This window comes from Pyrgilauda ruficollis, unplaced genomic scaffold, assembly GCF_017590135.1.
Source record: "Pyrgilauda ruficollis isolate IOZ18807 unplaced genomic scaffold, ASM1759013v1 scaffold24, whole genome shotgun sequence".
NCBI classification, from domain to species: domain Eukaryota; kingdom Metazoa; phylum Chordata; class Aves; order Passeriformes; family Passeridae; genus Pyrgilauda; species Pyrgilauda ruficollis.
Window position 1 is genome coordinate 12,964,006 of NW_024523648.1, and position 27,320 is coordinate 12,991,325.

At 38.2% G+C, this 27,320-nt stretch overlaps 1 protein-coding gene across 5 annotated transcripts in view; it reads right to left on the reverse strand.

Moving 5' to 3' along the window:
- ADGRG6 (adhesion G protein-coupled receptor G6) overlaps positions 1-27,320 on the reverse strand; it is a 110,215-nt gene that overhangs the window by 52,681 nt on the left and 30,214 nt on the right. For 4 of the 5 annotated variants that reach the window (XM_041470055.1, XM_041470057.1, XM_041470059.1 and 1 more), the window contains exons 3-6: positions 14,841-15,182; positions 8,664-9,284; positions 3,842-3,910; positions 886-969 (exon numbers count right to left, since the gene is read on the reverse strand). In XM_041470055.1, the coding sequence (XP_041325989.1) occupies positions 886-969; positions 3,842-3,910; positions 8,664-9,284; positions 14,841-15,182 (1,116 nt within the window). The remainder of the gene's footprint in view (positions 1-885; positions 970-3,841; positions 3,911-8,663; positions 9,285-14,840; positions 15,183-27,320) is intronic. The other variant, XM_041470058.1, reaches the window with a different exon arrangement.

The window sequence follows — 27,320 nt, forward strand, 5'->3', positions numbered from 1 at the left end:
AACTACCAACCCCACCCAGATTCTAATTTATTTCTGTGGAGTACACTGAAAAAATAAATCTTAAAAAAAATATACATTTAAGCCTGTGATGAAAGTTGGCAAAATCTGTTTCTGTGTTTAACAACCAACTTTAACAAACTAATAAATATTTTAGCAGCACTTCACAAAATGATGCTCAGTCTTTAGGAGACAGTGATATCACAGAATTTGAGAAAGCCTCAAAAGAAATCCTGGCTTAATTCCTGTGCTAATAATAGGTTCATTTACTACCTTATTTTTTCCCTTAATCTTCCTAAATGAAAAGTAAACGATATCTGATACTGTCAACATTTTCCTTAGTAAAGTCCGATCCAGCTCTTCTTTAAGTCAGTGGAAAGATTTCTGTTGACTCAGTGGAAGTGGCTTTGCTCCATAGGAATGGTTCCACTTGGCTCCTGCGCCTGAGGAACGGCGAGGAACTAGTGAGGAACAGACAATCCAAGCCTACTACCACCCTGGCTGCACAAGCAGGAGCTACACAATGTCTGACAACCTGCGGCCTTGAAACCCTTCAACAGCACGGCTCTTTTCGGACCCTTTCCAAACAACCCTCTCCCTTCCCTTGCTCTTTGCATTGTTAAATGCAAAGGAGACACAAAGTTAGTCCCTTTCACAGAAGAGCCAGGAAAACAAAACAAATAAACAGATAAACACTCAATTTGGTTCTGTTCTCATTTACACCATTCTGACAGGGTCCAGAGATTTAATCCTGATTTATTCAGTGTAAATGAGAACAGAACTGAGACGTGACCCTTGACATTATGATGGTAGGAAAAACACACCTTAAAATACAACAAATTTGCTTTAGACACAGTACAAGGAAAAATGTAACACAGGATTTCTTACCATTGTTTGGCTTATCGTTTCTATTAGTATCGGGCATGTTAGTGGTGACAGTGGGTGGTGTAGGAGTAGTAGCATTTACAGTAGCTGGTAATAAAGATGAGAAAGAGGTGAACTTGAATGAAATATGAATGTTAATAAGGTAAGACAAAATGGGAACAATGCATGACAATGTAAAATGAAACCATCTACACACAATGCCATAAATGTTAAAAAAACACATTATTTTTTTTCTGTACAAAGTGATGAATAGATATGAACTGAGGCCCCAATCCTGCAATCCTCACTTGCACTCACTTCAGTGGGAATTTTGCCAGTGTAAATTTTGCAGGATCAGTCCTGCTCTCCTTTCATAAACTCAAAATCCTCTCATGAGAGCCTTGGTTGTGTGAAGCACAGAAAATGGGGAAGTTCTAAGATGCATGAACTTAGAATGCTGCTTGTGAAAAGAATCTTTGCCCCTCCTCAAAGACTGAATATGACAAACAAATGAGAAACTGAAACACTCATGTAAGGATTCAATTAACTCCACTGAACTCAAAACAATGAAGAGAATTGAGATCAGGCTTGGAACAGGTGAAGTAAAATACCTGTTTTGAAAGCTTTATGTAGAAACTCAGCTGTACTGTTCCCACTGACACCAACAGGAGTCATTCCACAAAATCAGCTGAACACTTTTCAAAATTAGGAGGAGGAGCCAAAATTGCAAATTTCCCCCATGAGGGACTGGGAGGGTATATGTGCTAGAAGAATTCAAAGATCATGACATTAAATTTTCAAATAATGGTTTGGAAAATAATTTAGCTTTGTTCAGTAACTCCCAGGGAATGCAAATCCATTCACTAATACATTTTTTTCCTGAAAACCCTTATTTAAAATCTGAAGGTTGGTATGGTAAAATCTCCCTGCATTACATGGCTTTGGATGATTTTGGAAGAATCAACCTAGGAAGTTTAAGTAGTTAAGCAAGGTGTCAAGCAGTGACACCTTGAAATATAAAAAAGCTCTTCCATGAAACTTCAGAGCTATATGGTCTGAGGAATAATTTACAAGGCTTCTTACACATTGTGTCTTACAGCCAATGCTGCTAAAGGAGGCATCTAATGAACAGAAATATTTACTAACTATAACGGAGAAATCAGTTCTTTCATCAGACATAGCTGACATAACCTGGCATCCCTAAACCATTTTACTGTTGTTATTGCACAACTCCCAACAAATAAAGGAATGCAAACTTGCCTCTCAGTTTAGATGAAGTCTGTGGTATTGACAGAAACAGACAGACATATTTTCATGATTTTCATTATTATGACAATAATTATGATGGTGCTGAGCGGGATAAATCTGATCTGGCATCTTATTCCAAAGTGACAAACCGAACACAAGGAACACTTTACCAAATACTTTTAGAGAAAGAAAGAGTATTACCTTCATGAAAATACTCATTGTCTTTATTGATGTCTTTATTGATGGTCTAAGAAGTTATGAAGGCAAGTTTGAAAGGCAGCATCTTTTATCAGAGACAATATCTACCAGACATGTTAATAAAGCTGGGACAAAGGATGAGGTTTTTAGAAAAGCACGCTTGTTCAGCTGAGAATGCGTCCATTTCTCTAGCCATATTCACTGATGTTATGAAAGATATTTTCTCCCTTCCATACCATGCCATTTTAATGGAGGAAAACACTCAGAGATCTCCCAAAAGAATGGACAAAGATATTTGTACAGTGATACCCTTTACAAATAAAAAGACTAATATTGAATAATTGTGGATGCCTCATTTACCCAAATTATTTGAGTTGCAGTATTTAGATCGTACTCTGCTTTGTGAATATGATGCCTGAAAATTACTGTTTAAAATCTGATTATGGACATTAATGGCATTTCATTTTCCCCACGGAGACCAGTACAATATGCTCCAAGAACCTGAACCAAATTTACCTCAGGAAAATCTGGGAAAAGTGCGCTGAAAACTGACATAGATCTCTTACTGGCTTTCCAAGTAGAGGGCATTTTCCCTTTTATTTTTAAGCTAATTCTGATTTACTTAAAAATATTGGTTTTGAAAGAGTTCTGAGACTTCTTGTTTTCCTCTTATATTTTATTTTCTCCTGTCTCTTTCTTCCACCATTCAGCTGGAAAGAGGTTACAAAGTTTTGGTGCAGTTGCTGCTGTAATTAAAGTTTAACATAGCATGCCAACACATTGTAAGGCTGGGGTTCATGAAGGCATCCTGGAAATGCGTTAATGTTGCTCATGTCAAGCACTTTTTATAGAACTTCAGCATCTGAGCAGAACAGTACAAATTAACCATCCTTGCATGCCCCTTGATTCATGTGACATGGAAATCTGCAGGGTTCACCTATTCCTTGCATTCAACTGAGCTGACCTTTAAAAACACTTAATGAATTTTTATATGTGGTGATTTTTACATTATTAATCCATCATTAAGTGCCATAGCATGTGTTTCTTTCTCTAAAAGCTGCTGAATTTTGCAGTTTGATGGTAATTATTTTTTACCTGCTAATCTCAAAGTATCTAGCCTCAAAATATCTTATTGAAAAAAAAACATGAATAAAAGCTAGTTCCTTTATTTACATCTGTTCTATTTTTTTTTTTTTACAGATTTACCTACTACTTATACTGGTTAATATTTTACTATGAAAATGTCCAGGAGGAAAAGAGGTGGAGAAAGAAATGAAAGCAGTCAGTTAATTCAGCTTTGATATAACTGAGAGTATTTGGAAAATATATTATCAAGGGAGTGATCACATTTTTTCCACATATTGTACAAACAGGACACCCACATACTTGATGAGACTAAAGAATTCCTTTCCTTGCTATTTTTTATTGCCGCTCACCCTTTTATAAATGATAATAAAAAAGAAATGGAATAAAACCCTGAGGCAAATAAACATTTTCCGAAGATGAAACTGTGAAAAGGATCTGGGTTTCTTACCTTGGCAAAGGCTTCCTAGGTTTGCACAACTGGTTGGTTCAATTGAAGAAGAGGGAATTAGATATGAGCCTTTAAAAGGAGAAATCAAATAATTTAGAAAGGGTTAGTTACTGGGCCTAAAACACACTATATCGTGCAGCGACACATTCCTCTTCCTAATTTCTCTCAGTGGCAAAACCGACACTGCCATTTGCCTATAAGACTTCCAAGTTTTCAGTGTCTGTTGCAGCTCAGGGATCCTTGAAAACCCTGCTGACTTGCAAGTTAGAGTCACTCACGTATCCTCCCGCAGTTTTCTTAGCTTTCACTGAATAACATCACATTACAGGAATGCAGCTTGTGTGCACTCTGTGAAATGGGCTTAAGCAAAGGGGTCAGTATAGCCACAGGATTTATGTGATTTTCATAACAATGTGTGCCTTGGAGGAGTGACCAGGCTCTGCTGCTGCAGCACAGGCTACCCAGCACACACTTGTGAGTAATCTGCCTGGGACAGACACCAACTAGATAAAAGGTGATTAAACTTGCTCCTCTGCCCAGGGCAAGGGTGTGATTAATATGCTGGTATGCATGACTTATAAACAGATAATGTTATAAGTCTGTACCTCTACAGAATTATTCGTAACAACAAGCATTACACTTTGATGATCTGGAGACAAAACCAAGGCACCTAAGAATGCCTACAGAAAAAGAAATGGTGCAACTGCGTTAATTACACTTCACGTATCCCAGAGGTTCAGCTGCAGATACGGCTGCCTTTGTACACTGTGCTGAACACAATGGGACCATAGAGCTCTGACAAAATGTGAACCCACTAGGAGTTTTGCCCTTTTGGCTTTTGCTTTGCCACTTCAGAATCATATTGACTCAATGAGGTCCTCTCATGAAACACACTATCCGTCCGTAAAATTAAATAGCCACCACCCATCGGCTTGTAAAGATAGCTAAGAAAATATTTCCTGTGATGCAAGAACAAATGAAGCATGGAGCTTTGACACAGAAATTGTATAATGACACAGATACCACTACACATGTTGCCAACAAATATAGGGTGTAATTAAAACAACAAATATTAAATGATCCTCAACAAATATTACATTTCACTGATTTTTTTAATGGATTAAGAGATAGAGGCAAATTCACTTTCTTGGTACAATTCTTATGAACTCCAGGAAGGATGTTCTAGGTAATGAGGTGGCATGAGGTGGGTTTTTTTCTCCCAAAATAAATTTGTTAATATTAAACAGTCAATATCAAAACCTACTCTGTTTCACCCTTGTTGTGTAACATGGAAAGATGGCCTGGGAGTTGGGTGGAAATACTGTGGGTGTTCATATTTTCTTTACTGAGTATTTAAAACAAGACTGTGATTTAATTTGGTGAAACTAAAAAAACAAAACAAAAAAAAAAAAAAACCAATAAAAAATATCAAATCCAAATTTACAAAACACTTAAGTCAGAAGACTATTGCATTGAGTCAATATATATTCTGACATTTAAGTCAGAAGACTTGCATTGAGACACTTGCATGGCAAGTGTTTGGCAGCAAGGGGATTACAGGGGCAGTTCTCTGAGAAGCCTCTCACAGAAGCTTTCCCTCTGTCCAGTGGAGCCAAAGCCAGCCAGCTCCATGATGGATGCGTTGGCCAGGGCTGAGCCTGTAAGCAACAATGGTAGTGTCTCTGGGATAATGGATTTTAAAAGGGGGAAAAGTTACTGCACAGCAGTAATTGCAGCCAAGAGAGGAGTGAGAATGTGTGAGAGCAAAATCCCACAGACACCAAGGCCAGTGAGGAAGCAGGGGCAGGAGGTGCTCCAGGTGCCTGAACACAGATTCCCCTGCAGCACAGGCTGCAGACCGTGGGGAAGCAGCTGTGCCTCCGCAGCCATGGAGGTTCATGGTGGAGCAGAGATCCACCTGCATCCTGTGGAGGACCCCATGCTGGAGCAGGTGGATGCCTGAAGGAGGCTGTTACCCCATGGAAAACTGGCACTGGAGAAGACTCCTGGCAGGACCTGTGGACCCATGAAGACAGGAGCCCATTCTGGAGCTGGTTTGCTGACAGGACTTGTGATCCCATGAACCTCTATTACAGACACATTGTGTGATACATCTCACTTCAAATGTCTAAAACTCAGACATCTGTATCTGCTTGTCATGCTAGACTTTATAGTCAGTGGAGAGGAACAGACACTCCTACAGCAAAAGAACTTTGACTTCACTGAGACATCTTTTCCAGCATGAGATGCACTGACCTGTGGAATAGCCTTTCTGATTCCACTATTCATAAACAGCACTGAGGGCAATTATCTTCGCCTGAAACATTGGCCAGCTGCCTAAGGCAGACACATCCCACACTGAATTAAATCTGAGAGTGAAATTAAGAATTCCTTTGGCCTTTGGGAATGAAGAATTCATTAAATGCACATGAAAAAAAAACAATTGCAGGCATGGACAGAAATGTGGCCATGTTACCCTTAAAATGAGAAGATCATATCTTGCTATAGCTGTAGCCAGTGCAGGCTTCAGAATCAGAACCAGAAGCTGATTAAATGCTCCTCAGTTTTCCTGCACTGAACTCTGAACTGGTGTGCAATAGCCATACTTCTATCATTACTTAAGTTACTTGTTTTAAAATAAGTCTGGATACCTAGGCTGTGCATGCATACCTTTACATGCAATCTGCACAAAGGTATGGCAAAAAAACCAGAATTCTGTCAAGTCTTATGCAAACACCCCACCACAACTGCACAGCTGTGAAAACATTAGTCTAAGGAATAAACTAATAAAAGGTAAAACTATTAAAAGATTATCTGAAACAATTTGATGGTGTTTTATGCCCCATAAATCTACTTGTAAAAGCTTTGTCTGAGAAACTATAAAAATAATACCCCTTGAAAATGTAAGCACTGTTCAGGCAAAGATATGTTGAGATCACTACTAAATGCTTCGTTTGCTTTTTTTTTTAAGTTACAGGCCCCTTCCTGGTGTAGCATTATTGGAACTGTGTGAAAAACTCTTTTCTGCTAAATCCTTTCACTGCTATTAAATGAAGCCTAATCAGAGTCAGCTCCCCAATGTCAGTGGTTTATTCATGGTTGATAGCCTGACTCATCAACTCTCCTGCTGAAAGCTGATTTTACAAAGAAGGCTTTTACTTGAGAGGAGGAAGGGAAGACAATTCTAACAATTTCATCTCTGGGATTAGTAATGATCTTTGAAATGGCACTGCACCCAGAATTTTCTTTTAGGAATACTATGGCTCAGGAAAGCCTGTATCACAGAGGATGATTTCATGTCAAGGAAAGAAAAAGACTGGCTAGTGAGTCAGTTTCCTCATAGGTTTATTTAGAGGCAACAAAAATGTTTTTATGTAGATACATTTTAAATTACTTGAATAGACACTGGGCCTAAAGCAGGAACACTAATATATTTTTCTAAAACAATGTTCTGCTTCAGGAAAACTACTGATAACTCACATCCCAGGGAATAAAGTTGTGGAATGAAAAAATTCTATCTATAATATCACAGCTGTGATATTGTATTTGTGTCTTAGGATTGTACAGTCTTCAGCAGAGAGAAGAACAAGACTCCTACTCCAGTCAAAATTAAATTAGATTGCAGCTTTTACAGAGATAGGTTGTCTGGTAAAAGTGTTATGGTAGGCATCATGGTGTAACAGAGTAAGAAGAGCATGATTTTCTGGGAAGTTATTCTCTATCATATTAGTTTCTACCAATGAAATAGAAACAACTTGTTTTGTCCAGAAAAAATGTTTCTGTTTGTCACTCATGGTCAGATCAGCCTTTTCTTTGTTCTGGTAGAAAGGCAAAGGTACCTGTTGCTTGTGGTTTCATATAGGTACTGCTTAATTTTTTTTAGCAGAGGCATATTGAGATCTTTCTCGGTAGTTCTAGCTGTGAATGAGTATCCCACCCTCTGATATGAGTAAAATAAAGCAAGCAAAGCAGCTTTTTTAGCCCTCTTAATCCCTCAAGAACTATTAGATACAGAAACTAGCATGCCTTAGTGATGGCAGCTTCTCTTCTAAACTAAGGATTCTCAGAATGCTGACAGATGCTCTGTCAAATATACAAAAATACTCTAGGACATTTATGTGAATCAAGTGTTTGAGCCATAAAATGAGAATAGGTTGGTAAATGTATTGAAATTTATCTTCTGCAGTAATCTACAGGAAAAAAAACACCTTCAGTAAGTACCAGTTTAAAAAAAAGACTGATAATACATCACCATGAAGAAAAAATCTTATGATTTTTATCTCAAACTCTTCTGTCCACCTCTTCTAATTTAATATTTTAGTCTAGTTTCCTGTCTCCTATGCACTGCTTTTGTCACTGCTTTTGCTGGCTCTGCATGTACAGCATGAGGCTAGCATGGGGTCCTCAGGCTAATGAAAGGGCCAAAGGGCAGGTACAAAATCATTTAGTAATTAATTAGCTAACATACATTTTTTTCTCCAGAGACCCCATAATCTTATTTGAGGCTAATAGGTACTTGTCATTATTCCCCTTTTGTATGAGCCGGAGTGTTTAGGAAATCTTTGATCTGCAGATCATTTCAAGCAGCAACTCAACAAACGTAGGGGACTTGTCCTTTTCCTTTAAGGAATCAACTCCACACCCTTTCAAAGCCTCTGCTTATAGTAAGAGTTGAGCTAAACTCGAATAAAGGTAAGACCTTGCTATTTTTCTTTCATGGGAATTCTCTCTTTTTTTTCTACCTTGATATGTGGTATGTTCAGCACAATACAGAATTGTGGAGGGGGGAATAAGCAAAAAAGTTTTGGCAAGGCATACTCACCACAACTCAAATTGTTTTCTGCTTTCAGCGCTGAAGTTGGAATACTCCAGAATTCATTTTCCCAGTCTACAATGTTTCCTTTCACATCGCAGCTGAGGTTGGCCAGTGTTTGTGCATTCATGGTGAAATTCCAGAGGCGGAAGTTGTAAATGTCCCCATTTAGAGAGCTCACTTCATTGCTGTTAGAGCCCAGCACCAGCCTCCCATTTCCAGGGATAACTTTGTCAAAGATCTCTGGACAGTCCACCACATGATAGGTGCTTTTGGCATATATACCTATAGTGCCCGAGAAGCTGTCCCATACAACACACACCTGTTGAAAGGTTCCTGTGAAAAACTCTGCATTTCGGGGCAATGCATTTTTAAGGATGCACTGTGTGCCTAAGATGGACAGAAAATGGCCTTTTGTGGTCTTCCCGAAGCTGAAGAGCTCTCTCAACAATGCATCAGTGTAGGAGAAAACCTTCCAGTCGTCGTTGTCATCACTGTTGCCCTTGGTTGCTTCAAAGCACAGTGTAAACTGTCTAAGCTCTGGCACGGAGACGGTCTCTGCCACAGACACAGCATCGATGTCAGGAACCTGGGGAATTATGACTTTCTGATTCCTCAGAGACACAGCAACTAGAACCAAGAGCAGATATGTAAACTATCAAAAAATAAAAATTCATCATATAGCAATAGAGGCAACTGGCAGCAGGGGTTAAACATTCATTAAATCAAACATTAATCAGGCCGTTTTTATCACTGTAATATACCAGCAGCACACACCAAGGGGAATTTGACTTGGGAGTGAACTCAGCTGAAAATATGCAGCGACCCTTTCAATGGCACAGAGAATGCTGTGTGACACCCAGCTAACAACCCCCTAAGTTGTGTTAAGAGCAATATTAGGACATATTACCTACTGACCTCCAACTCTGCTTCAGCTCACTTAATAAAAATTATTTCTCATCCATCTAGTAAGGGTGCATTAAGCAATGGAATAAATCAGTTATTTGAAAAACACAGTATGATGTGCTTTTAAGATGTATTATTTTAATTACTTGTCTGCATGACTGCATTACACCAGTGAAGTTTGGGCCTTCTTCTTTTAAATATCGCAATAGAAGAAAGGCCCCATTACATTCCTTGGCAAAGTGAAGCCTTTCATTGCTGAATTCAACTAATGGGTATTTCTTCACAGCATTAGGCATCTTCTCATTTTGTCCCCAGAAGCTTTCTGGTCGAATACTGACTGCAATTGTGTGCTCATGAATATTTCTATCCAAGCTGTTCCCTATTTACTAACAGTTGGGTCAGCAGTTTTGGACTTTGCACAAGTATCTAGAAATTTCTAGTCCTACAGCAATTTATATATTGCTATAAGGGTATTTAGGCAGAATTTCTTTAATTGTTGTTGAGTATAGTCACTTGCATGGGCAAAATGACAACCACTAAATGAGAAAGTATCACATGACACATACTTTTTCTCCATGAGTACATGAATGAAAATTCTGTTCACTGTATTTCAGAGAACATTATTTTTGAAACGAGAATGTCAATATGGTCAGTTTTATTGTCACATTTATGACAGGACAATTCTTACAGCAAATTTCTCCACAGAAAAGTTTCCAGCTACCAGACATGCAAAGGTGTCTGGTACAGATTGCAACAGCCCTCAGTTTTACTTCTGGCTCCTCCGTTCTGCCTCAGACCCGTATCTCCCACAAATGTCTGCTACTTCTTACACATTTTCACAGTTTATACACTGGATGTGAAACTGTTTCTTGCGGAACATGAAGAATAACTGCCACAGCAGTTAATTCCCAGTCTCTGCTGGGATTTATCAGTGATGTCACAACACTTATACTAATTACTACACCTATTCTCTTCTCAGATTGAAATAAAACCCTTTCAAAGACGAGAGTGAGAGACATGAGGGAAGGGTGACTGTCACGCCATACCCAGGAAGAGACACAGATACATGGTGTATAAGGATTCTGTGTTGTCTGTGGTACTGCAAATTCCCTTTGCCAGCTGCTTGCAAAGACTCTGAGCTCCAAACTACCATATTTGGATATACACAAGAATATAATTTGACCAATAAATTACGTAGTAAAATAACATAAAGCATTGCACATTATCTGCCAACCCAGCAACTGCATAATAGGAGGGAAGAGAGAAAAATACTGGGCTTTTATAGTTACTGGATTTACTTCATAGATTTATTTTTCTTCCCAAGGGAAAAAGCATGCTGTAACAATTTTATAGATAGAAAATGCGTTCAACTCTCCATTGAAAACAGGGGCATTTTTTTAGCGGGTTAATTATACCGTAAGCTCCTTTACGTAACGTGGAAAGTGTTCCAGAAGAAGCGTAAGGATTCAAGACTCGAAAAGGAAGAAAGCTTTTTCATATGAGCACTATCCAGACCAGGTGGTCAGAAAAGTTATGGACCACCTCGTCACATTCAAACAGTACAGAAAGAGAAATAAATGGGAAGGACTTTGCTCCCGTACTGAAGAAGTCTACTCAGTTTTGCTGTATTCATCGTACAGATTTAACCACTGGCAGCTTCCCCATATACTGAAAAGACAAAACTGACAAGTATTTTGTCCACATGGAAAAAACTGAATCCTGCCATCAATATTAAGTGCAGATCTCTTTCCTGGTTGCTGTTGCACAGTCAGTCATCACACCGATGAATTTCAATGTTAGTATCAGAGAAACTGGTTATTCTCTAAGGAAGAATATACATATATTCTTGGAATACTCATTCAAGTGTTTCAAAATACTTTCAGAATGATGCTGAATGTTTTCTCTTAGGAAGATTCTGAGATTATCTCAGCTGGTTAGAGGATGGTGTGAATAATGCCAGGGTTGTGGGTTTGATCCCTGTATGGGTCATTCACACCATAACTGATGATTCTTCTGGGTCCCTTCCAACTCAGACTGTTCTGTGATAACTGGATTACAATGGGCATGGGGTTTTTTGACACATTTTCTTACAAACAACGTACAAACATCTACCTTACTTGCATCTCGCTGTCTCACATCTCATAAACCCCTTCATGCATAAGCAAGCCAGGAGTCCTTAGGCTTTATTTTATAATCCTTTGCAGTGAACACTGGTCGCCTGCCAGCTGATGGGCTTTTCGGTACAGTTTAGTGCTTAAGGGGCGCCTTCTGCTGTTTCTAGCTCCCCGGCTTTCATCTTCCCTGTCTCTGAGGCTGGAAGAAATGCGTCAAACCTTAATGAGGTCTGCAAGTGTCCACACAAAAAGTATGTTTGGAGCTGTTTTGTTACTACCTCAGTGAGCTCTGCTTTTAATCCAGGCTACTGGAGTCCTGCCTAACTGTACGCTAAATTGCCTCAAGCATTTTGGTACTAACACAGGTCTGTTGGCTCTCCTTCCTCCCCTTTTAGTGACTGACTTCCACTTACTGGTGGAATTATTACTTACAGTTAAGTGTTACTAGGAAATTATTTACCATAACATCTCTTCAGCTGGTGTAAATTGACATAATTCCCCTAAGACTGGCAAAGCTATATTGGTTTACTGCAGCTGAGGATATGGCCTGTCCATCTGTTATTGGTGTGTTGCAGGAGGTGGCAGGCAGGAAACAAACATTTGTGTGGGTGGCCAATTTGATGTGGACAACAGGACTGCAAAACTCAGTTTGAAACTTACATAAAACTGTGCAGTCACACAAAAGCTGTTCTATTCCCCAACTAACTTCCTCCCACAACTCACTCTCTTACGTCTGTCTTTCCCCATATGTATTTTGTCTTGTGTACATACTGCATATTAGGATGTTTGTATCACTAATGTATTTTTAAATTTCATTTCTAGATAGCAAATTGCGTGTCTTTGAATGGCCTTTTACTTTCCAATTTTGCACTACTTTCTGAAATTCAAAATGGAACAAATTAATTTTATTATTATATATAAAATATAATTTCTTAGAAATGGAAAAAAATATAACAGCATTCCCCTAGTTCTGAGAGAAATTAATGCTTTTGCTGTGGTGTCACATTTTTAGTAGTTAAAGATGGTTTAAACTACAAGATTTTAAACTTCATGTGAAGTGAGGGGGTGTGCAATTTTTCACATGATGTGAAGGGGTGCGCAATCTTTAGGATGGCTTTGGAAACTCTTTGCAAGCACAGCAGAGCATAGTACAGGCACCTGCCATGTGAATGCATTGTCATTTCAGTGGGCGTGCACACTGATGTGCTATTTTCCACATGCATTTATAACTTGAAAGGAAAGCAGTACATTATGATCCCTTTTCCCAGATCCTTTTCTGTATCCATTTCCAGGTTAAGTTTCACTATGATCTTTGTCTGTAACTACGTTCTGAAAGTAACACAATTGTGCAACTGTGAGCAATAAGTATAATATAGTTATAATTCGCCCTAGAAGAATTCAGACAGCTCTCCCAGCATCCACAGTCAAAATCAAGATGTCGGGTGAAAGTTACGCATTTGGAGTAATGAAACCAGATGAAGCCAGTCTCAACCTAGGTGCTTAACAGCAAGCCTTAACAAAGAGCTTCTGAAATAATATATTTATGAAATACTAAATGTAAGTCACTGGTGAAGGTCTTCGATACTTTTACTCGCACTGGAGAACAGCCTTCTTTTTCAACATATAAAAGGCTATCTTCCAAGACTATTTAATTTTGATGGTGCTATCCATAAGTATAAGGTACTACTCAATTTCGAGATAATAGTCTTGCTTCCATTACAATACATTACTCTAGGTATACATACACAAAGGGTTCTCTGCCTACCTTTCCTCTCCTTATTAAACACAGCTGAGGTCAATATTGCATCTTTTAATTCCACTTGTAATTAATCTCTTACAGAGATACTTAAACATTAAAATATTAAATATTTTGCATAATCTGACTGCATATGATTTTTCATGATCCACTTGATTTTAGAACTTCTTACAATACAGCAAGAGTTTTGTTAATTTCAAACAGAGAAGCCTTTCAGAAAATTTGCTTCGACTTTCATAAGAAAACACGTGCTCCTACAATTATTACTACATTATTTTGTCAGCATGAAAGGACTCTCAATAGAGAGAAGTATTTTTAGCTTCTCTGCGATGTTACCTTTTTTCTTTTCAGGACTGCACACAGATTTTGATGACATAATTATGCTTACTTTTGTCTTATGACTCCTGGGATTTACTATCTTAATTATTTTAAAATATATGAAATGTGTAATAAATATTTTAAAATAACCATGAGGAAGATGTGCTTGTGACTGAAAAGAGGACTGCCAAACTTCCCTGCTCTGCATTTTTACAACCAGCTAACCTGCAGAACATAACTCTGCTACAACAATGTGAAGGCTAAATACAATACTAGTGTTCAGTTTAAGGTGTGCAACCACTACAAAAAGAAAGTCTACTGAGAGCATGCAACTGGAAACCATAACCCTGAAGTGGAATGAACAGTGAGCCACACATGGGGCCTGGCAGTGACTGCCCAAATGCCCTTTGTTACCTCACTATCCTTTACTATCTAATTAATTATAATTAATGCTCCAATCAGACATTACTGGTACGCTTATCTTCTAGGGAAAAAAGCATGAGTGTCTTTTTAAAACCTTTAAAAACATTGTTACATATTTAGGGAAGGGAAAGAAAGGTCAAGGAACTGGGATGACAGTTAGCCATTTTGCAACGTCGGCTCATCCCTGGGAGTTTGTTCCAGAGGCTGGTTTAACTCTGAGAAGTTCTGCTTTCTGCACAAACTTCTCCCCACTGCTGGGAGTTACACTGGGCCAGAGGTCCAAGCTGATCTTTCTGGCTCAACTAAGTTGCCTCTCATGCTCTCCTTTAGGTTTCTATGTCCCTCTGCAGGTGTGCTGACCTGAAAGACATCTATCTTGCTTCCAAATCCTCCAGCATAAATTGGCAGGGAGAGAACTGTTAGGCCTAAAATCTTTGGACGTGAAAAGTTTTTCTAATGCACTTCATGTCATGTCCTGGAATAAAATAATTTTGATCCAAAGAAAAATAAATTAGCTAATAAAAGTTACAAGTTGACCCTGTAAAGTGCAGCCTCACCCATTAATTCTCTTATGGAGGACTTGATTTCTTTGGGAAGTGCCATTCTAATCCTTATAGGACATTTCCTTATAACATCTATAATGGGATGAAATGCTTTGGACTTACTTACTTCGTACATAGCTGGCATTAAAACCTTTCTTTTGGATACTGAAGTCGCTTTTAAATGACACAATCATTTCATTTCCAATAGAATTATAGGATAATCCTTTGGCAGTGATGCCACAAAGGTTCATTGGGCTTTCTCCATTGTCTAATGTCAGTGAATCATAAATGCAGCCCGGAGCTTCTTCAATGTCGAAATCAATAAATGTTAGCTGTATGATAAATCCATGAGGTGCTCGGATGATCCACTTGCACGCTTGGCTGTTGGGATAGTCACTGGGGAAGCATGGTGAAGTGAAAACTCCAGAGGGGTCAGTTAGCACAGTCCTACAGTCATAGCATCCATGAGCTGACAATGAAAACAGAGAAAAGCCGGAGGTCAGGCAGAGATGCAATTTAGGAGTAAAGTAACCATCAACACAAGAACTAAATGTATGTCTACACAGAAAAATAGAGATGGGAGGAAGAAAGGCAGAAAAAGGCCTTGTTGTAGTGGGGAAAATGTTGGAGGAACAGCATAGGAAAAGCATATTTTATGTAAGAAATCCTATAGCAAAGAAATACAAATTATATTGCTAAACAATAATTTGTGCATATGATACATATATATATTTATTATGTATATTGGCCTGATGAAGGCAAAATGAAAGCAATGTTTTTCAATTCAGAAAGGCAAATTGTAAAACTGCAACTTCTAAAAAGATGACTGGTATCATTCACATTTTTTTGGTTGCTGGTCTGACTGTAGGTTATCCCAACAGCTCTATGACATGCTGCTGTTTCTAGAGAAGTGTCCCTGGAAAGGAGCAGCACATGAGTTGGGCTGAAGAGCAGCAGAAGCAGCAGTCCCTGAAGGTTAGTCATCTGCATTTCCAGCTGATGCATTCCACATCACCCAGAAGGGTAGCAGTGAGCTACTGGCTTTTGAATCAACAGCAAATTACTGTGTCCTTCCCATGCTGACTCAACTCCATTGACATATTTGTGGCAGTCAGGCTTTACGAAATTCTTACCCTATTTGTCATACTCCTTTGCTCACCTGCTGTGTTTACCCATGAGAATTTCAAGCCCAGTTAGTGCCCAGAGCTGCATTTCTTGTTTGGTTAACATTTGCTCATTTATCACATATTTACTTAGTGTATTATATGATACAATTACCGTGAACTGCCTGCTGCTGAAATCTGTAACACTTTGCCAAAGCAGAACTGAACAAAATAGGTGGGAACTGAATATCACCGAGAGATAACCAAAGAAACTAACTGGCCCATTTATGCTGAATAACTTTGCAGACATTTCACCAAGCCACAAATCCTGTGTCAAATCCTACAAGGATGAAAAAACAAGCATTATTAGTTGCCCCAAACTAAAAACAACCTAAAAAGTTGCTGAGTATAAATTACATACAGAACAGTTATAAAATAGGAATAAATGCAACTAATTCCTTCAAAGAGCCCTTGATTTTTCTTTCCAGACAGGATCCTTATATTTTTCAGTCACATTTAAATGGTGTTTGAACAAATGGACCCTGACTCTGTGAAGTTGCATGCCAAAAATGCAGTTTACATCTGCAGTTAGAATTCAGAGGTATATTTTACACAGTTTTTATAATTTTTATTTGCAAAACACGAATTCATATGGCCCAAATGAGGTAAAGAGACTGTTTGGGCTCTCAGAGCCAAATGCAGGCTGGTTACACTAGGAAGGCTCAGGGACACTTCTTTGTTCAAGTGAGAAAAAAATATTGTCTGAAAGATTTGCAGGTAGCTTTGGGAACCAGTGGTGCTCCTGGAATTCAAAAACTTGATCTGTGTCGTACAAACAAAAGCCTGCCCATTTTTAATTTCCCTGTAAATCTTTACAGTCAGAGGACTATGCTCACTGGTACTGCAATCCTGGTGTTTCATTTATTAACCCGAGAGGGAATATTTACTTATTAGTGACTGTAAATCCTGCACTTGTACAAACAGATGACAGCTTCATCCAGTGGATTTGGCAGATAGGTATAAGCTTTCAGAGAAGCACCTTAGACTGAGAGGAGGAGGAGCAGGAAAAGCATGCTCTGTGCCACAAGTCACTGCAGGCAGTCTCCCAGTCCAGGGCGAGTGAGCCCCTTGAGGGCAGAGCCCCGGTAAGACGGCTCCGGCCAGAGCTGTCTCCAGCTGGAAGGTTCTGTGATCCAGGATCCTGATTGCAAGGATGAGGGCTTACAGGGGCTGGGGATTTGGCAGCACATCTCACTCACTCTCCTCATTGCTGCCAGAGAAACAAATGACACAGAGCTCTCTGGGCAGCTGAGAAGTTTCCTTGGGCACTCAGACGGACCTGAAGCCAGGGACTAAGGTGTTAAGTGATGTAAATACATACAGGAACATGGGTGTTAATGTACACTGGTTAATGTACACTTGTGTTAATGTACACTGGTTCATCCCAGGACACCTAGAGTAATCTTAAGGGCATTATAAGACATTGCCAAACCAGAGAAAATATGCTACTTGTCAGTAAAAGTGTATGTCCCTAACTGGTAGAATATTACACTCAACCTGAGACTGGAAAGATAAATTTGTCCATCAGAGAGAACTCTGATGTTCTTTGTGTTTATTAATTCTATTGATCATCAGCAACCAAAAACAGGACTCAACTTTTCTATTTATCTCTCTCTCTTGAGTATTTATCATTGTTTCTGGGCTGCGCAAGAAGAAAAACCAGTACATATAACAAAAATTATTCTTATCCCTGATGTCACTGTAAATATTAAAACATAAATGTTATTTATGATTTTTTAATAATTTAATCTTTGCAGAAATGTATTCTTTATTACATCCATATTGTTTTGTTGATTTTACAGAACTAATGCAAAAAACCCCAGCCCCTAAATTTAGGTAGGAAAATAAGTGCTCGAAACTTTGCATGCACAGAAGAAACAGATTTGGTAAGTAAAATGGTTGGGTTTTTGTTTTAAGTGGGTTGGCTCCATTTTGGTATAGTAGCTATTCTGTCCATGACTGCAATTTGAAGGAGAAATATCCTGTTTTCATGTAAATGTCCACAGTAGTAAGTAAAAAGAAAAGAAAACAAACAACAAAACTATATATAAACAGAATGGTTTTAAATGGAACGTTTTGCACAGCTTCTCATGAGACAGTTATTTTTCTATAAACATCACCTATTTTACTCATTAAAGAGAAAAACTGCTGTGGCAACGTTAGGCTGTCAGCCAAAGTTGACAGATATTTTGCAATCCCATTGGCCCAGAGCAGTTCTGAACTGTGGAGAATGAATACTTGCTGCAATACACACCACAAACATTTCTAGAAGCAATCCAAGATATTTTATTGATTTTAATGGGAACAAATTTAGCTATGATATTCCTGGTTAGGAGCCCCACATATCCAGAATCTGCCTGTCAAGTAATTTTCACCACCACAGAACAAAGGAAATTCACCGTCTAAATATATTTTATACAATAAAGGCCTTTCTCTTTCTCCCCCTCCATTCTTTCCCAAACCAAAATGAACACCCCTTTCAAATAGAGAAATCAAGGACTTATTTTCAACATTTCCTAAACTGAAAGCTTCACTGGGCAATTCATTTGTTTCCATCAGGGGAATACACTGGAGTATGGTTTTCATAACCAATTTTTTTTCTGCATCACATTCCTAGCTCCCATAGCAAAGAATATTGAAGTATTTAGTGTGATACTTCAATACTAAACTGAAAAGGGAAATTAACAAATTCCTCTGGAGCTAGTTAGAGCTTTCACCAAAGATATCTAAGTGATTCAGAAGTGTTAATTGACTTCAGTAGTGGAATAGACTGTAGGGGAAATGGCTTTTTCCTATTATGGCATGGAGATAATGGGCAAAAATGGAAAAACTTTCCACAGATTTTTGGTTCCTCACAAATGAAATTAAACTACCGATTTTCCTTAACTACTTCATATTTGTACAGGGTTTTATATGTGCAAAGCACACTACCAATGACTTTAAACCATAGCTGGGAGAGCACTTTGACAATCTGGCCCACTGTAGAAAATCCAAAAATGAGTATTTTGTGCCCAATGGAAAATTTTGGTCAAAGCAATTTGACCACTTTTAATAAGAACTTATCAGTAAAAGCAGTAGAATCCCATTTTCACAGTTGCCAGTTTTCCTAACCATGAAACCATTCCCTCTTTTCTAGAAATTTCCTGACTATTCCTGACTATTTCCTGACTATTCCTGACTATGTTACATATATACCTTTTAACTTGGGTGAGGCAGAAAATACCCTATTCTAGTCTTTCCTACACCATGTTCAATCATCTGAAGAGTGCCCTAAAACTAAGGGGCTAATATCTGACTCATTAATTAAACTCATTGCACCACACAAACAGTCATGTGTACATGCAAACCTCATATCTATGAAACAAAATTAATTGTCCAGCTTGTTCTGTCCACTGATTTTGCCTCTTTAGAGTCCCAGCACTGAATTCCACCATATGAACTCATCAAGACAACTGTAAGTACTGATATACACAATTTCAAATGTGACTTTCATGAGTCATTTATGGGAAGCTAAAGCCACAGCCAGACACAGAGCTACAATGCCTAACTGTAGATTTGGGAAGGAAACAGTCTTGATATAATCTTATCCCATATGTACGTACTTCTCTTTTTAAATTTTTTTCTTGAATGACTAACACATTCCAGCATTTGCCTCCAAAATCTGTGCTAATATTCACATTTTCCACTAATTTCTCACACTTCTCTACTTCTCTCCATTGTCATTGTTTACGCCTAAAACCTGTATTTTGTCCTAGTATACTCAGCATTTCTTTCACAGGCATGAGTTTTGACCTCTCCACCTGCTTTCATTTCTGCACTTATCCAACCATGGTGAAGCGCTGGACAACAAATTTTGTTTAGCCAAGAGATTTTACAAGAGCACAAAAGCAAGCCAGTTTGGAACACTATCTATTTCAGCCCCAAAGACCCGAATTTTGTGAAGGTTACATCAAATGAAAACAAGGTCACTGTGCGGAAAAAAGCCCGTACTTGCAGTTTATGCATAATCCAGGTTTTTTTCAATCTAAGTTATGCTTTGCACAGGAACTTCCTTTTCACAGCTGAAGCACACAGTTTCCCACTGGACACTAGTGTAAATGACTCCACATGCTTAGGCAGTAGCACAGGATACCAAGGACAACTGGGGTGGGTTGTATTAACACTACCAGTATTTTTAAAAAATACATTAAAAGATTCCCTCATAAAACAGAATGCTTCTGGATTTCATTCTGGCATAAAAAATAAATCTGCTTCTCTTAGTGGATGATACAATTTTTATATGAAAATATCCTGAAATAAGTCTATGTAGCTCTGGAATTAAATTTTCAGAAAGAAAACCCAAGTATTTTATGTTAACTCTAGTCATATTTAAGTGAACAACAAAATCTCCCCTGCCTGACAGAATTAGGCCAATCCTAAACCACAGAAAATCTTAGCTAGAGTGCCTAGCACTTTAGACATAAAAAAGGAGTACAGAATTAATTATAATTTGCTTTCATGTTGACATCTGAGAACTTTTAAGCACTTTACATATATTTTAAAAGGCAGTACTAACAAAGATGGTCATTTAAACTGAGAAAGCACAGGCAGGTGACACAGCAGAGGCACTTGCAAGTGTGTGGTGATGCCCAAAATAAAAGAGAAAATTTACAATCATTTCGTGTCACAGCATAAAAAAACCACCTAGTTTGATGAACATTGGGTGAAAAAAACTTTTGCTTTGTAAGAAGCAATTAATTGTTCAGGGTTTTTTCTATTTCAAGGATATCACAACACAAATATGACCAAACATTAGGTTAGATGTATTTATGACTGCAAATAGGTGGGTGAATGAGGTCAGCAATGGGCACACCTGCAGACAAGCAGAAGGAAGGGCCAAACCACCAAGATGTGGGTGGGCTGGAATGGCTACAGAACAAACAAACCCGTGTTATTCCAGCAAGACACAAACACCAAACCAAAAACAGCTATCCTATGGCATAGGCTTGGACAGTAGCTTATCTTCACCTCAAAAATAATTTTGAATGTAAAGGCAATCTGTAGATCTAGAGAAATGTCCATATGCAAAGTGGGAGCATATTAATTAAGAAATGTCCCATCATTTGCTCTGAACATAAAGTAATACCCTGCTCTGCTTAGTCACATTTAAGCTAGTAACAAGATAAAAACTTTTCAAAGTGTTAATGCAAAACAGGAAGTTTAGCACTCTTCTGGAGCCTCTGCAGACCAAACCACGTACTCTGCTCTCTGGGCAACCCACACTTTGATTGAGCTCAGTCTGGGAAAGTTCAAATGAGGAGATGGGGCAGCTTTATTTTTGCTTCTTTATTTACTTTCCAAACTGTAGAAGCTGTATGATCTCTCAAAAAGATCTTTATTCTGCTACACCATGCTGATAAAAATTACTACGCACCACACCTAATTTAATGTTTGCAGCTACTGTAAGTGTCAAAATAAACAGACAATCCTAATTCTGTTTAAACATTCAGGTTTAAAAATAAAAGAAAGGATTATCTCTGTAATAAACAGAAAGGAAGTAAGACTCATTCTGATGTGCACAAAAGTTTGTCCCTTCACAATGTTACCAGGTTGAGGTCTACTGCTTGGAAATATGACTGTGATTGTGTATAAATGCAGATACCCCCGGATTTGTAATCATCATATGGAACAATATCTAATGTAGCATTTCTACAGCATTTCTACAACATTTCTAAAGCTTCTAAAACATTTCTACAACAGCTCTAAATTTCCAAAAGTGTTGAGCAAATACTATAACCTCACAGATATGCTTTGAATTTAAGCACGGACTTAAAATTCAACAACTGTTTAAAGTAATTTTCTGCACAATGTTGTCTTTGAGTTCTGTATTTGAAGCTTTGCAGTCCTGTCTTCAGCCTTGCAGCCCCCTCAAGGTTGAATGGGGGAGCACGACTCCATAACTGCTGCTGTCTGAAAACCACATGGCAGGCACAGCACAGACCCGAGCAGCGAGGAAGGCTGTGCCATCCTTTCTAGGTCTGACCATTTTCTTTTCCTTTCAGTGAAAGGAGTAACCACTGGACCAACACTGGCAAAGACCCATTCAGGGAGAGAGATCTGCTCTCAAACACAGAGGATGCTTATGGAAATGTGGTTTCCATGTAATTAAGTAATGCACATTGAATTTGGTGGGAGAAGGAGGTTGATTTTTTACACCAAACTGCAATGAAATAGTTCCTTCCAGACTTTGAATTTCCTTACCAAATTACTTTATGCCTAAAGCCCAGGAGAGGTAAGGTTTAATTCCAAGTCAGCCATGAACGTCCTATAAATGTCCTTTTATTCCCTGGACTCCCCACATAAAAATATAAGCATTATTCCTCTGCATAGGGCTCCAACCCATCTCACCACCCTTTGTTAGTAAGGTGTTACACTAACTTTCAACATTGCAAAGGCATCAGTAGCAGGCTTTGATGCTGGATAGTTTGGGTGTGGAGAAATACATTTCAATTCACCCTTGAGTTTTTTTTAAATTTCTCCAAACACTGAACAGTCAAACTGCAGGTCATAAAAATCCCAGGCAGTGTAGTGTGGGTAATCAAAAAATGGAACACAGTAAAATTTAAATAATTTTCTAAAACATTCCTAAATATTTTATAATTATTATTAATAGCTGTAGAATACAGAGAATTCCCAACACGATAAATATTACAAGTTTTTCTATGAAATCACCTGCATAGACTCATCAGTAATATAACCAGCATATTTTATAAAATAAAATTTTATAAGCTTTATATGAGTGAAACTTTACATTATTCTTCTGTAACACATAATCAGATGTATTTTGCAGAGCACAAGTACAATAAAATTGTAGTTAGCAAGAATCTTTTGTATCTGTGTTAGTCTTCATTTGCAAATGTGACTCTTTTGGTTGATTTCTGAGGAATCACTATTTTAAGCACTATTAAAAACTCAGTCCAGACTCTCATTCTGCATCATTCCCATTGCCTCATCTTCACAGTACTCCTTGTACCCAGCAAGAATTTAAAGCCTCCATATTCCTGACTGGAAATAGCACATAACCCTGGCAGAGTCTTTTATAATTCAATGAAAGACAAGATTGTGCTCTCACAAAATAATTCAACAATTTGGTTTTGGCCACTGAAGCCAGGAGACAAAGAGTGTACTATGCCCTGGCCAGTCCTATCAGCTTGCCTTGCATCATCGTTTGCTGATGCATTATATCCTGCAACATATGCTTTGAATGGATGAACTGATTGGTACACCTAGGAATAATAAGTGTATGGAAAAAAAAAATCTCCTTACAGGCTAGTATAGAGACTAATATGAAAGTGTAATTGTTGTCTATGAATTCACTTATTATTTCTGCTTCCTGTTGCTCTAGCCCATATTGTTTATCAGTTTATTAACAAATTATATTTGTCATCACATGGAATTAGAACTGATTATTTTCTCTCTTTTGTAAGACAAGAACAAAGCACTTAATTAATGAAATTATATGTGGCAAATTGAAAACTGATAAAAGACAATATTTTCTCTTACATAACAATGCCAGCCTGTGGAACTCTGACCTGAAAACTATCAAAGCAGGGAAGATAAAACTCAGTGGACAGACATCTTCCCAATTATCTAATAGGATCTCTGAATCCCTCCAGATATAAAAAAATTAATGAGACATAACAGCAAGAAATTGTAAACCTCATGGCTTATGTTTAAAATTAATCTTAACCAACTGTCCAGGAACAGTATTAATAGCTCCACCTTGGTCGTGGACACAATCCCAGTCTCCTGCCCTTACGGCTGCAGCTCAAGGCCAGCCCAGACAGGTCTTCTCCAAACCCTTCCAGGATACGGGTACAGCTGAGCAGCCAGCACAGGTCAGAGGCCATTCCCAGCTTGCAACCTGGATGCAGGTACCCCAGTTTTTGGAACTGTGTGCACTTGAAACACAGCATGAACTGGCCTCTGAGGCAGAGAGCAGCTCTGGGCACGTCCCATTTACTGGAGTGAATGTGGCCATGGCACTGTGGGAGAGCAGACAAAGCCATGTGAGGCTGAGCACAAGGCTCTATCTTGTGTTTCTTTCATAGGAGCCAATTGAGCAGTTCTCATTAGTTTTGATGTTCCAACACTACACAGAAATCTGGGAGAAACAGGTGGTATTACATCCTGTTTCTAACACGATAATCAAAATTATCTTTCAGGATACACTTGAGGTCAGTAGCAGTAATAATGTAACAAAAAAATCAGGAAGAGCAAAGCTTAATTTTCAAATCAGGTTAAGATTAGAAAAGCAGACATGAGAATAGTAAATTACTGACTTGGGAAGCATTTACCATGAACATAGGCAGTAACCAGTTACTACTAAATCCAAGAACAGGTTTTTCACTAAAACCAGAAATCAGCAGAAGCTGATTTGCACTTCCCCTTGACACAACTGTGCAACATGGTCCTATGCCAAGAGAGATTACGCTATTTATTTTTTCATAAATGAATATGTAAGCAACAGCTTGATTGCTAATCTTTTCATTAGGCACACAGATGGACTGGAACTTTACACAGGTTTAAGGTGTACGTACCGTTCGTATGCAGGCTGTTGACACTTTGGACAGGACATTTCAGGGAACTGACATCTTGACTTCTCAAGATTAGTATCCTGTCCAGTCCTCAAAGGAGTCATCCAAGTACCGACATTATCAGTATCTGTTATTTGCTGGATCTCTAAAACTTTAGGATAGCCTTGGAAAGGTAAGAGCTGAAGCTCTTGAATGGGATGCCAGCACAATAGAGAGACCATCAGAGATTCAGTGTGTTTCAAGATATTCTGTGTTGCCCCCAGGCCCCATTTTATGCTGGAATTTAGTAGGTATTTATTTCTGTAGGGTTATCATTGCCAGTAAAAAAACTCTGACCCCTCTTGATCACTCTAGTGCAGATATCCTACTCCCTGACAGCAACTGACTTTATCACAGCAGTGACTCCAGCAGCTTTTGATTGATCTGGGAAATTGAGGGAACCAGCTACAATAGAAGAAAATACGTTCAGAGCCAGGGTGGGGGCCCTGCACTGCCTGTTTCCCCTTAGTTGTTTGGGTTTGTGCCAATGAAAATGGAAGTGGAAACAAACACACTGACTGGGTAAATCAGCCCTGACCCATATGAGTGGAGTTCACAGTGTAGACAAAGTTATGGATTTCCCCCAGAGGGAGGGGGTAATGTGAAAATCCTGTGTTACACCCATTGTAACTTAAGAATATTTTCATTGGCATTCCTGTGATAATCTTATAAAAATAACAGAATTGACTTGCTAGTTTTGGCTTGAATTGGACTTTTTTTTCCACAAAGTAGCAGAAGTTTGGGACAAAGAAAGGTATTGACAGTTCAGTTTAGATACGCTGGTTAAAAAAGCATTAACTAGTAAGTGTACAGGTGAGTATATTAAACACATAAGCTAGCATACATGTAAGTAAAAAGAAAATTAAGTCAGGGAAGGGATAGGGTGGGAACAGGTGAGAGTTTTTTTGTGAGGTTGCTGCATGTAACCTAATGTTTTTCAATCTAGGATCTACATATCACTCTCCATCATGAATCATGCTAGGATTTACAGGAGGAATGATCAAGAATGTTTTCATTTTGTCTGCTCCAGCCAGAAGATCTGGCTGTTGGCTCCTAGCTGTTCTGCTGCTGCATTGCTGCAGTGAGGATCACATCCTCAGCTGTAGTGAATCGATGAGTGCAGTTAGATTTAATAGCAGGCTGCACAAACTGAAGAGCTGTATGGCTAAATACATCCTCAGGTATCTTATGCGAACACATGTCACACTTCTCTGGGAAGTAGTTCAAAAAATGAGTGGGAAAACAGCTGACTGTCTTTTAATGAGGAAGAGTGGTTTGTAGGAGCTTGAGTTCCCAAACTGCACATACATGGGTTAAAATAAAGTTATGACAACACACAGGTGATCTTGGTAAGCTCCAGTCATACAGATGCACATATTTCTTTTACACATACATTGGAAACAGACTAAAGAAGTTGTTAGGATTAAATTCTTGGATAACAGAATATTCTGTGCAGTGAAAGTAGAAAATACTGCATTTTCACCAGGTGCTTTACCCAGCAAATCCTACACACACCCAATAGTCAAAGCAGTATCCATTTGATCCATGATGCATTCAAAATCTTTTATTGTTTGTACAAGGATAGTTCAATTGCAGAGTTTTCTTTCCAAGGCTTCAATGTTGGAATGCCTTTTCTGGCTGCTACTATCAGTATTCTGAATAGGCATAATTTTTAAGTCCTATGAAGACCTCTAGAAAACACAAGGTAGCGGGGTTATTGTATGGTTTGTCAATTATATTCTTAAAGCTTTGTCTGTTTTCAGGTCAAATTTGTGTCTAGATTTAAAAAAAAAAAAAATAATTAGCTATTCCAGAAAATCTGGTATTGATTACATGGACCACTTGCAGTAGATGTTGAAACTACATTTTGCTGTTGTTTAACAAATTACAGAAATATGAAAAATTACTTTACACTGGAATTCACTATTATAATAAAATACCAAGGCATTCAAGACATACCAGGAAACACCAACTCAAAACTGATTTCATACAGAGCCTCTGAAACACTTTAAGCATTTTATTACTTGTCCTCTCTATGAGTTTTCAAAGTAACTATATCAGTATTTTTTGGGCTACTTATATTTCAGTACTTTAGTGTTTTCTGGGTCCTTTTATTAGGTTATTAAAAATAGATACTGTTGGTAATATATTTCTCTCACGTGATCTAGAAGATGTAGCAATATAAGTAAAAAACTTTGGGATTTTTTAACATTACAAATTTATGAAGAGTTTTTCCTATTACACACAGAAATATTCTGCTCTACCTCATCATAGAAAATCAGCCATTCTTTCACCTTCCACAGACAATAACATATTCAGTGTTAACACACATTATTCAATGAGTTCTGCCCAGACCAAACTGAAAAGATGTCCTGAATAAGGATGTCATGTATTTTCTTGTACACTTTCAATGGAGGGGTGAGGTGACTGGAAAAGGCTAGAGCCTCTTTGCTATGCCACGATTTCAACTTTCCTACTTTATTTAGGGACTTCGTGGAAGTCATCCACCTACACAAGTAAAAGTGAGATCAGAAATTACTTCTCAGTATTTTTCATTGATGCAAACAGAATAATGCCATGTACAATATGACAGACTAATATCTATTGTGGTAGGAAAGTGTGTGCATTTTGGACATTTAATGCTACTTTGATATCTCTAATACTGTTTTTTGCTCTATATTCTCAAACAAGCCATTCATTGTAATTTTGAATAATTTCAGTTATACAGCATCTAAAACTGCTTTCTTATCATATTGTTTTTATCAGATGTAAAGATGGAAGGGATTGGCACACCTAAGTCAAAACAGTAATTCCTTCACTAATGTGAAG